Raw genomic sequence first — 12,558 nt, 5'->3', positions numbered from 1 at the left:
GGAAAATAGGGCTCTTGTCACTGGCATTCTGGAGCACTATGACAGTCTCTATGGACATTTAGTAGGTAAGTGTAACTTTACATTTATTATTCAAATACATGTGATCCTAGGTCATCTGAGTTTTGTTCATATGCAAATATGGGTACACAATATCTTTCTATGTTCATTAGTGTGGAAACACAGCTTTTTATCATGCCTTACAAGGACAAATAAACACAGGCGGTCAATTTGCCACAACTGCATACAATATGAATGCAACCTTGCTTACATGTATAGGTTTAGTAGTGAATGCTCATGTGCTGCACATATTACACATAAAACAGCATGTTTGCTATCTCTTGGAACAGCTAGCAGTGTAGGAAACTGGTGCTTATATTATTATTAATTTACCTCATATCTTTTATATGTTTTTCAAGGGCGGACAAGTGCAGCAAGCAAAAAAGAAATGTGGGACACAATAGTCATTGGTGTCAATGCCTGTGGGAATAGTGTCAGGGACAAGTATCATTGTCGGAAAAGATTTGATGATATTAGGTCCAAATTGAAAAAGAAAATACAAGACCAACGCGTGCATGCTACTGGCACTGGAGGTGGGCCCACACCACAACGTCTCATATTGACTCCATTGGAGGAGCTGCTTCGGCCAAAATTACTTACCGTCGTCGTGGAAGGCTTGGCTGGTGACCGTGACATTGGAATTTATCCGTCACAATTTCCAGCAGGTGATAAATATTACTGTACTAGGCGTGTCGTTGCTTACAGTTATTTTGCATATTTACACTGCTTTTTATACTGTCTTCACAATATAAGCATACCTGCATCTATATATGTATATGTCTGATTCTGTATATATATATCTCAAAATAGACATATATGTAGTAGTCCTACTAAAAGCAGTAACTAATATAGCACGTGCCATTGCGTGCTCATTTACATGTGAATTCCCAAAATGCATAGCTGCAGTGGAAGCAATTGATGGTGGGCGAAGATGGGGAACAACAGGGTAGTACACATGTGTAACACATGTTCATGAGAAATTATTAGTAGCTACAGGTACAGAACAGAAATATGTATCATATTATTGTGTATTTTATTGATTTTACTCCGACAAACATGACATTACTGCCTATTTTAAGCATGCATCAAAGAAATTGCATGTAACGGCCTACAAACATCACTGGCACTAACACATCTATAGTTGCTTATGAAAAGGTCCATTTTTGCTTTATGTCATATACAGACAGCATAATGAGGCACACGTATCATATGTTATGTCATTGTTTTCATAACTTAAACACTGCAGATGACTACTTAGCTCATCTACCATTGTGTTAAAGCAGCTGCAATTAATATCTCATCACAGCATACACTTCAACAGAGGGGGTGGGGTTCAGCACACACACTAATTACAGCCTCATTTCACGGTCAACTTAGTTCACACCATTTGCACCTGTTTCAAGTCATTGAAAGGTGTGGCTGATTAGGCTTTTTGGGGAAGGGAATACCTTTCTTACAACCTGAATAGCACAACTGAAGTTAATCACACTCATTTGAAAGCTTAACTCTAGCTACTAAATGCCCCAACAACTCATTACTTATCAAAGCGTACGTCACACATTAGTTCACTCATATCTATAGTTGAACTACTATGAAAGACACATTATCACACACTGCATGTGTTGTCTTGTTGAGTCACAGCCACATTCAGGTGTGCCACATCTTCGATTAATGTACCACACATATCCTCTACCAAAAACAACACTTTTTGCAATATGACCACCTTCATGATAACCATTGTGAATGGTCATCTCATGATAGTTATGTACATTATGATACTGATATCACTACACAACATATGATTTTTATGTACTCATTTAATCTATTTATCCTCACGCATTACTGCAGAAACATAGTATGTTGTATGTTAGGGAACTCAAAAATTCTAAGTACACAGGCATGTACAGTGTTATTACAACTATTTATGTTCACTTTCACACACATTTTCGGTTAAGGAACTGATGTTGTTAGTTAATCATAAATACAGAACATACAATAAGTGTTTGTTCAATATTTACACATGTAAATGTAAAACTTATGTTATTGTTATATATAGTTGCCCCTGGAGGACATGTGTCACCTGAGATGGAACAAGTGTCTTCACCTGGGTCAGCCAGCTCAACACTACTAGAAGGTGAGTGTATCATTTGCTGGCCATATAATATGTGCTCTTCTATATGTTATGTTGTCATGTGCATTATTTGTTTTGCACATCTTCTTTAAATAGGATTACTTAGTGTCAGTGAAAATTAAGTGTAAGGCAACATGTATTGTGTTAGTGATGTTAATTATCATGTAGGACTTCTGAGTTTAGAGCAACTTTTCATTCATTCATATTTCATACTGAGTCCAAACATTATTCGTAAGTCAAGGTAGTTTTTAATGAGGTTATAAAACGTATGCTAACATGTTAGGTGTTACTTAGGACACAGTACAATTACATAGTAACACAGCATACATTAACATGCCATTTAATAATGTGTACATTTCTTTTTAGAACATCATGGTGATGAGGATGATGAGTATGATGAGGATGACGCCACAGAAGAGACTGAAATACAATCATGTGACCATGAAGAGGTGCCAATAGAAACTGTTGTACCGCCAAATCGTCCATCAACTTCCACATACGATGCAATTGTAGCTTCAGAGGGAAAAATAGTGGACGCAGAAAATCGTCGCCATTCAGACATGATGACAGTGCTGGAAAGGATGATTGGACTGCAGGAAGAAACAGTATCACAATTGGCACATCTCCACAGAGTCTTCATTGAAGTGCCTAAACAGTTGCAAAAAATCAACACCTCATTCGAAGCATTAGTTGTTCAGCAAACACAAGCTAATTACTGGAGAATGACTAATGTACCACAATTCAACACCTCCCAGCCAGGATCTGTTCATGCAGGTCAGTTTTCACCACATTCATCTGATATTCATTCACCAGGCCCAAATGTTACCGGTCAAGTAGCAGACATTGCTGTGCAGGTTCCTGATGACATCCTACCGCTGCCATCTGTACAAATTCAGCAGCAGACACCTACAAAGGAGGCGACAAAAACAAAACAAGACACACATGAAACAGACCAACCATCACTTGTGCAGTGTCTACCAACTTGCTCACATGTGTCACTGGGCACAAGCCCTGTCCGTGAACAGTCACTACCCAAAAGCCCTGTAGGTGAGTCGCTGCCCAAAAGCCCTGTAGGTGAATCGCTGCCCAAAAGCCCTGTAGGTGAATCGCTGCCCAAAAGCCCTGTAGGTGAATCACTGCCCAAAAGCCCTGTAGGTGAGTCACTGGCCACAAGCCCTGTAGGTGAGTCACTGGCCACAAGCCCCGTAGGTGAACAGTCACTGGCCACAAGCCCTGCCCGTGAAGTGCCAGAGGCCACTCAAAGTGGCTCTGTTGTGCCTAAAGTTGGTGGCAAAAGAAAAAGGAAAATTCAAGAGACAACAAGCAGGCCTGTTACTCGCTCGCAAAAGGAACAAAAAAAATAAATGTTATAATTCAGAAAATATGTCTTTGGCCTTGTTTTGTTGACTTCAGATTATCTAATTACTATTGTATGTATGCTGAAGACTGTGTTGTTTCCAAACTTTCAACTATGTTCTTGTACACGTGAAGTTTTGGAAATGTTAACACTCATAATTAATTGTGTTATAAATATTTATGTTGTAATCGTCTGTTCAGTAATGGTCCACCAGGAGCCAGTTGCTAAGTTTAGAGAAGCTGCCATTGACTTTGCAGCAAAACATTGCATTTGGGTGTGTTAATTGATGTAAGAATTGCATATGCATATTAGTCACATGCAATTATTAAAACACCTAAGTAAGTGCAAACATCTTTCTTGTACGTGTACAGCAGGATTATGTGTAAATTATTACTTACCTTTGCCTTGCTTGGCCATTGTAATTTTGTCCTTTAATCAGTTGTGTGTTCGTTTCTATAACATCTCAGAATGTATAATAATATATATATACACACACACACACACACACACACACTGAGTGAGTGTGAGTGTGAGTGTGTGAGTGTGTATATATATATGTATATGTGTGTATATATATATGTATATGTGTGTATATATATATGTATATGTGTGTATATATATATATGTATATGTGTGTATATATATATATGTATATGTGTGTATATATATATGTATATGTGTGTATATATATATATATATATATATATATATATATATATATATATATATATATATATAGTACTATATAAACTGGTATACACAAACTAATACACTTCATGCTTCCTTGTGAAAACACTATTTTAATAATACAGGCCTAATGTTTGAGAAATATCCTAAGTATGAGACTCTAACAGTATTGTGCTTAAACAAATGTTTATTACTTAATTCAATCATGTTTCTCACCATTTAAATAGGTTTCATACAAGGTATACTTAATGCCATCAATGTTGTGTGTACTCCTGCAATATAAAAAAAAAAAAAATATTATATATAAATATATATATATTTTTATAAGAGATATATTTATATATATATATATATATATATATATATATATATATACACACGTATTTAAACTCATGCAGACAGGGAGTTAACCAGACTTTCACATACACACAGAAATGTAAGCGGGGAAAAAACATTTCTTTTTGCAGGTGTGTTTTTACTGATATGCCTGGCTAAGAAATATTTTCACACACTGGTCTTTGTTAGTTTTCAAAAAAACACTATGTGAACGCATTCACAGTCTAGGGATGTTTTTCACAAACGAGATAAAAGAAGGAGAAATGTTTCTCCCACAGTCCCATATCACGAACCACAACTGTTAACCCAATTAGACAAACAAATCCAATTGGCGTTTGAAATAAGGAGTCAAAGTAGTTACTTTTGTTGACCTTGACAAGGAAAAACAGGAGTTTGTTAGCCATTCAGCACATTCATTTTGATGAGCAAATAACACAGACCTGCACACAGCTTTTGTGCTACTCAGACATGGCTGATGAATTCGTTAACAATATTAATCCCCTTTTAGGGTATAAGTACATGATCTGTGAAGCCATCTTGAACAGTCGCGGACAGAAAGCAAGCACACGCCAAATCGATGATTTCATTCGAGCAAAATATCCTTATTACCAAGACCGTAAGCATGCACGGAATTTTAATTCCTCAATAAGATTCACTTTATCAAGTAATGACTTTTTTGAACGTGACCAGGATAAGCTACAACACACCTATGGTTTCTGGAAGATTGCCCCGGAAAAACAATTTATCCTGAAAGACGGCACTTATATTGTCGTGAAAGGCATATTTATTCCTAATGGCAATAGCAATGTATCCGCTACTACTGATCCGTTTGAATCGATACGTGCTGCAATATCTGCAGCCTCCATTCCTGAAACCCACATTGTACAAGAACAAAAGTACTATGATTATGTACCAAGCCTTTCAGCTGAAATTGCATTGGAATGGGAACCGGAAGAAATGAACCTACCTCCCGACCAATTATTTGAAGAAAGCAGTGGCGATTCCTATGAGCGCATCCTGGAGGAGATATGTGCCATACTGGATTCAGCGGTTGGGTTAAGCGTGGATGAAAATGGCTTGCATTTCTGGAGCGACCAGTTGCAGCCAGGCGAAGAGTTAATTCTAGAAGAATGGTAAATATAACAATCGTTATGCGTTGACTCTGCGTTTAAATTTTTTTTTTTTTTGTAACCACCATTTTCACTTTCAATGCGTGGATACAGCGTAACATTGCAGACTGCATAACATGTAGCGATCACAAACAAATTGTTTCCTAATACAATATAGTAGGACCTGAAAGAGTAGTACACATTGCTGACGGAATAAATATACGTACTTTCCTATCCCTTTAAACATATTAGCAACATTTTACCATTACTCTAACACATACCTGTTTTGTTATCATGCAACATCTACAACATTGAAAACCGGGTCCACCACGTATGACGTGGGACCCTTGTCATGGGCCAAGGCGTCCTTAAAAAGGATTAGTGATGTAAGTCCCGCCCCCAAGCGACGTGCGCGCCTCAAAGCCTATTGGCTGTCATGTTTTGTTATAGTAACGGTAACTGCAGTGTGTGATGCGTGCGGCTCAGTGTTTGTAGGCGTACCCTGGGCGTTAGCCGAATGTTAATTGAGTGGGAGGAGTGTTAGCGTGCGTTTCACGCTGGCTTAACATGACGTCACACGTATTGCATTTGCGCATTGTTTTTATCGGCCGTGCTTTCTGTTCAAACACGTCTGTTTAAAAAGAATACAGATGTACTCGTTTAGAACGAATGTAGTTTCGTCTTCATTGTATTTGAAATAAAGATGTTATGTTTACTGGTATTTTCAACATGTATTGAACGCACAACGTACGCTTTGTTTTGCGCATGCGCTAACAGTTAGTGGAGCCAAGCGTGAAGTGCGTGCGCACACAAAGATGTGCGCGCACATCTTTCAGTATACAGGCAACGTTCACTTCTTATACATAGTTATGCCTGCTACAAATTTAAAGAAACATTACATACTGATGAACAGTTTTACTTCTAACATATAAGTGAGTGACGTGTGTATCTACACAATCATATAGAGCTGCGTAACGCGTTGTCACGGATGCATATCTAGTAAGGTGCCATCTTTGACCATCATGTGTTTGCTGTATTTCAGAGATGTCGGGGAAGATACAATCGGATCAATGTATGATTTCAGAAGAGTCTACCTTTATATGAGATGATTGTGAGGAGGAGCCACCGACTACTATACTACATATGGAACTAATTTTATATTGCTTGCAGCGCTTATTAACAAACAATTAAAAATGTGATACCCTTATGCCTATATTGCATAAGCACTTAATTAACATAATGATGTTGCAAAAGAGTGCCTCATGAATTTTTATTGAGTGTTCTTTAATGACTACTAACATTTTATGACATGGTGTGTTTTATATATAACAACCATTCCCACTCTGCTAACACATTTGTGTATTCTAATATGTAATGGAACGTATGACTGTCGAAACTATGTAACAATAATAATAATAATATGAGCATGTTCATGTATAGGGCTGCTAGTTGTACGCAGCGATTTACAGACACATGTTTCAGCCTGAGGTCCCTGGCCCGTGGAACGTACAAATGTTTTTTTGCCGCATGAGGCACAGGGAGATAAAGTGACTTGGCCAAGGTCACAAGGAGCCCACACCGGGAATTGAACCAGACTCCCCTGCTTCAAACTATCAGTGCCAGTGTGTGTCTTTACTCAGTGAGCCACTCCTTCTCCCAATGTAAAGGACACTTACAACCAAGTAGCCATTTATTTTTAAAATCTCTTGTTACATGGGTATGTAGATAAAATGGTTTGGGACTGTAGCAAATAATGTTAGTGGCCAGATGTTATGGTCCCCTCCAATGCATGATGTTCTGAATATGACATCACCATCATGTTATGAAGTACGTTTCTGTGTATATTTCATTAACCTAACTAACTATAGTTTACTGTGTTTATTAATCGTTTAGAAATACATAGTATAGTCAATATGATGATATAAGCTACCATAATAAAGCTGGTGTTATCATTTGTCGGTGTTATACATGGATCCTACACCAATTGATAGAGACACAAACAGTTGTCTTAAAAAGTGTGTCTATGCTAGTGATGAATGTGCTCCCGTAAGTAAACAAATAAGTACAGTTATCCCCTTTTCTCCAACCACCTCTATATTACATTAATGGAAATTATAAGGAAACATACATAAAATGTGATGAAATGTGAGTAATCATTTTGTAATACAATGCACATGAAAGCTCAAGAGTAGCTAAATGCATATACATGATACAGAAAGTACATATATGTAACATTTGTGTTTAAACCAATATGTTGGGTTTTTAGTTCCAATAATTATAGGAAGATTGAGGTAGCCACATCTTATGAGAGATGTCAGCAAATATACATACCATGATCAGTCATACTGGAGATATACCTATAATGCAAAGGAACAATATATAAATTGCAAACATTGACATGCCATCTTCAGTACCGTAAACAACACAGCAAAGTGTGTATTTGGTGTTAAATGTACAACACCATGTATATTTCATGACATTCAAAATGTAAATCAGCCTGGTGTACACATCATATGGATGTACATGTTACACTGCACCAATAACATTGTATGTAAGCATACTAGAAGCATGAATGATTATGGGCATAATATGTGTTTTGTCTTAGCATAAGGAATAACACAATGCTAAAATATTATTGCTTTGTTACCCAATTTGTATTCACATACACACAACTAAAGTACAATTGAAGAGGGATTATATAACCTGTGCAACAATAACATACCGGTGCCACATCCCTTTGTGCACACAGCAGAGAAAAGAAAGGTGTGCAACCCATATTCATCTGTGTCCTAACAGAAGGTTATATAAAGAAACATTATTGTTAATATAACATAATTAAACTATAAAAGTAGTACTAGGAACATATGAGTTTGTACTTACAAGAAAAAAATGAATTGATGAGATTCTGTCGTGTCTGGCCACCACTGGCTGTTTGTTCATTTTCAGCAGCTACATGGGTGGGATGCTCGTCTACCAAAGCCTCAGCTAGGTCTGACTGTACATTGTGCCTGAGTGCAACATTGTGCAAAATGCAACAGGCAAGGATAATATCAGACACTTTTTGAGGCTTGTATAGAAGAGCCCCACCAGTTCTGTCCAGACACCTAAACCTGGTCTTGAGTAGGCCAAATGTCCTCTCTATAACAGATCTTGTAGATATATGGGCTGCATTGTACCTGTCCTCTGCTTCAGTTTGAGGGTTTAGCACCGGAGTCAAGAGCCACGGCCTAATTCCGTATCCTGAGTCACCTATAATGAATGGAGCACACATAAGCTGACATTAGTGATCAAATTGTACAATGCCAACATTCCTAAATCAACATGTGTTTTGTGTTAGAACATGTAAATATGTACTCACCCAGCAGCCAACCAGGTTCAAAATGTCCCTCTTCGAACGCATGGAAGACTGAAGAGTTCCTCAGGATAGAGGAATCGTGACTGGAACCAGGGAACTTGGGTACCACATGCATTATCCTCATCGTGGCATCACATACCACCTGTACATTGAGTGAATGGTAGTGCTTCCGATTGCGGTACACATGCTCACTCTGACTAGGTGCAATCAAAGCAACATGTGTGCAATCGATTGCACCCAGCACAGATGGTATCCCTGCTATATTATAAAAGCCAGTCCTGACTTCCAGCCACTCTGTCGCCTCTGTAGGAAAATGAATATAATTCCTAGCGCGTCTATTGAGTGCATAGAGAAACTGGGTCAAGGCCCGCGAGAATGTAGATTGCGAGACCCCGCCCACTATGCCCACAGTTGTCTGGTATGACGCGGAAGCAAGATAATGTAATGAGCACAGCATTTTAACAAGCCCAGGGACTGCACGACCTCTGGCTGTGAAAAAATCTAAATCCCCCCTTATCTCCTCATAAAGAGCTAAGATTGCTGCTGAACTCAAACGATAGCGACTTACAATCTCCTCCTCACTCATCCCATCTAACAGGGTTCTCTCCCTGTACAGACGCGGACGAGGCACAAGTTGTCTCCTCTGTCTTCTCCTCTGATCTCCTGTCCCTCTACCTGTCCCTCGGCCTGTCCCTCTCCCTGTCCCTGTCGTATCCGCGTCACTGTCACTGTCCCTCGGTGTGTCCCTACCTTGCCCTATATCATTCTCTTGATCAGCAAGCATGTCATAGAAAAGAATGTTCCTGCGTCTCCTAAACATTCGCAACATTTTGAAATGAGTAGCTGTGAATGAGCAGGTAATGTGCGTCCTTTAAATAGGTATGTGATGATGTCAGGTGACATAGTAAAATGCAAGGTGTTACATTAACATAATAAAGTACTTCTGTGGCAAGCTGTGTGCACTTGTTGTTCTAAGTATTTGTTGTGTGTATTCTGCAGGGAATGATGATATTTGGCAATGATGTGACGTGAAGCTTTGTACAAAGATTGCTTGCAAATAAATAGTTGCATGTGCAATGCATGTAACACTTGTGAACGCAAGAGTCAGTCATGTAATGAGACAAAAAGGCTGATATTGACGTGGGAAAAGTTTTGTGTAACATGTGTAATTATCCATGTTATTGTGACATGTTGGCAACAATGAATAGTCGTGTGCATATGCATGCATTTGTGTAAGGAGGATAGTTGGTATAGAATGAGTTTACAAGGTGTCCCAATGATGAATTACTGTACATGTGTGTATAAGTTAGGTTGAAGTGCTTGTAATGCAACGGTTACAATGTAAACATGCAATGTGATTGAGCGTCCAATAAGTGACGTCATGAAAATAGGGAGGACCCAAAAGTATATGTAAACATGAGAAGACAGATGTACATGAACGTTTAAAGATGCGTGTCACATTACAAGCATTGTGTAATGTAAAGGAAGATGAATATACTGTGTATGAGTGACATGTGTGACATGTGTGACATCATGTAAATAATTGTCGCTGAGTTGAGTAAAATGTGTGATATGATGTGAGGTTCTCCTTTAAGAGTGTAGTATAGTATTTTCCCTTGCCACATCATCACATGATGAGTAATGTGACCCGCAAATGCTGAAAACATGTAAAAGTCGAATGTTATGCAAATAAGACACATCAGCTGTGACACAATGCAGGGAATGCCCCCACACTGTAATGCAAATCCCCCTTGTATTGTGAGCAATGAAACGTAAACAGTACTATACTGTTATACGTCCCCGCTCCATTGACTTCCATTGATGTACAGAAGATGTTTTTTTTCTAAGTGCCGTTCCGGCAGCCTTAGCGATCGTTCTCCCGTCCAAACTGCCAACTTTAGTTGGCGGGAGAAATCGGCCATAACATCTCAATTTCGTAGTGCCGATCAGCCCCGATAAGCTGTTTTTTTTTGTTGAATCCAGCCGATTTAAAAAAGTGGCGATCAGTGTCGAAAACAGGCTTATCGGCAGGCGACTGGCCATAACCAAATTATCGGCTCCGAAACCTGGCGATATGAAGCACTTATCGGCGCTTACTGAATCTCAAACCCAATTTTGGCTATAACATGGCCATATTTCCCTTATCAACGCTTACTGCATGAGGCCCTGAGAGTTACCTCTCGCTTTCACGGATGTCCTGGGCACAGGGTTATGATGACAGATACATTGTTACATGAAATGAACAGGGTTATACATCTATATAAAGACATTGAATGAATAGTTAAATATAATATATGCTATAGGCGTATGGAACAGTTACAGACCAGATTAAAATGTGTGACAGCTTTGGTTTTGAAAGATGTGTGTTACCCTATTTGGCACCTGAAAACATCCCTTTGCAATGCCCTGGTAGCCTCCGAGATCAAAGGGACTAAGAAATGTTCTGCCATAAAGGCCGCACTTATAGTGACGGTGACGTGACCAATGACGTCACCCGTCGGAATCGCCACTAGCGAAAGTTCTAATTCAGTTTTAATCGACGTCGCTGGCGACAAGACCAGTGACGTCACAAAGGGGGCGGGCAGCGCTCTCTGATTTGGTTTAGAGAGTCACATGTGGCGACTGTCTGTAAAAAATCAAATTTACCCGGCTTGAAAGTTTTTGGTTGCTCAGTCGCCCTCATGCTTACTATAAGCGCTTGCGACGGAGTCAATAGATTTGTTTTGGAGCGACGTCGCCGTCGCCGGGCACTATAAGCGCAGCCATAGGGTTTTGTAAAAAATCGTATTATATAACCCTATGGAAACAAAAGTATGATATATCCCCAGCCTTTCATAATTGCATCGCTAGTGCTGATTTACCACTGATTTCTAGGAGGTATCACCAGGGCTATTTATTGTTAACAGATGAATGAGTTAACACATTTTTGGTGCATGCAAATGGGATTAATATATTGCTACCCATTTATAAATAAATCATTCTTGGTGACAATGGTGGTAATTCTAAAACATATCGCAGCATTCCCCCACCCCCCTTTTTTTTTATGAAGCCAAATTTGAACCCGGCTGTATTACCGGTTAGTGAATTTAGCCCTGCAGTTCTGTATGTCTCATACATTCTTTTTGGGGTGCTCTGTGGATTAGGGCAGGATTACTTTGCATAGTGATTTGTAATTCCTGTCTTGGTTTATTTCTTTATTTTTTTAGTTGAATATCATGTCAACTATTTACTTTAAAAAATGAAATGTCACTTTATTACTGGAGAGAAAGTGATTGATAATGAAAAGTGTCTAGTTTAGGAGAGGCCAACTCCAGTCCTCAAGGGCCACCAATGGGTCAGGTATTGGGAATATCCCTGCTTCAGCCCAGGTGGGGTAGTCTTTGACTGAGCCACTGATTGAGCCACCTGTGCTGAAGCAGGGATATCCTGAACAGTCCTGATCTAGATAAACTGCTGTCTCTGAACAGGTAGGGGGCAATTCATTCTGTTGTTCTAAGAGCCAACAAAGTCTACAGAGTGTGGAGCA

At 39.0% G+C, this 12,558-nt stretch overlaps 2 protein-coding genes across 3 annotated transcripts in view; both read left to right on the top strand.

Moving 5' to 3' along the window:
• Positions 1–12,558, top strand: part of TEX55 (testis expressed 55) — a 124,580-nt gene that overhangs the window by 85,412 nt on the left and 26,610 nt on the right. The gene's annotated exons all lie outside the window — the stretch shown is intronic.
• On the top strand, positions 2,111–12,528 carry LOC142490562 (uncharacterized). Its single transcript, XM_075592982.1, has 3 exons — positions 2,111–2,191; positions 2,555–3,343; positions 12,500–12,528. Exons 1-3 carry the CDS (start codon positions 2,143–2,145, stop codon positions 12,526–12,528), a joined length of 867 nt encoding a protein of 288 aa, XP_075449097.1. The 5' UTR covers positions 2,111–2,142.

This window comes from Ascaphus truei, chromosome 3 (genome assembly GCF_040206685.1).
Source record: "Ascaphus truei isolate aAscTru1 chromosome 3, aAscTru1.hap1, whole genome shotgun sequence".
NCBI lineage: Eukaryota > Metazoa > Chordata > Amphibia > Anura > Ascaphidae > Ascaphus > Ascaphus truei.
The sequence above is the reverse complement of the archived record's forward strand: the minus strand, read 5'-3'. Positions and strand labels throughout refer to the sequence as shown.

What these genes read in the sequence shown, in the direction of transcription:
- LOC142490562 (XM_075592982.1), top strand. Translation starts at nt 2,143, where the DNA reads ATGGAACAAGTGTCTTCACCTGGGTCAGCCAGCTCAACACTACTAGAA. An exon ending in CAGCTCAACACTACTAGAAG is followed by an intron (nt 2,192 to 2,554) that starts GTGAGTGTATCA and finishes ATTTCTTTTTAG; the next exon opens with AACATCATGGTGATGAGGAT. An exon ending in ACTGCCCAAAAGCCCTGTAG is followed by an intron (nt 3,344 to 12,499) that starts GTGAGTCACTGG and finishes GTCTCTGAACAG; the next exon opens with GTAGGGGGCAATTCATTCTG.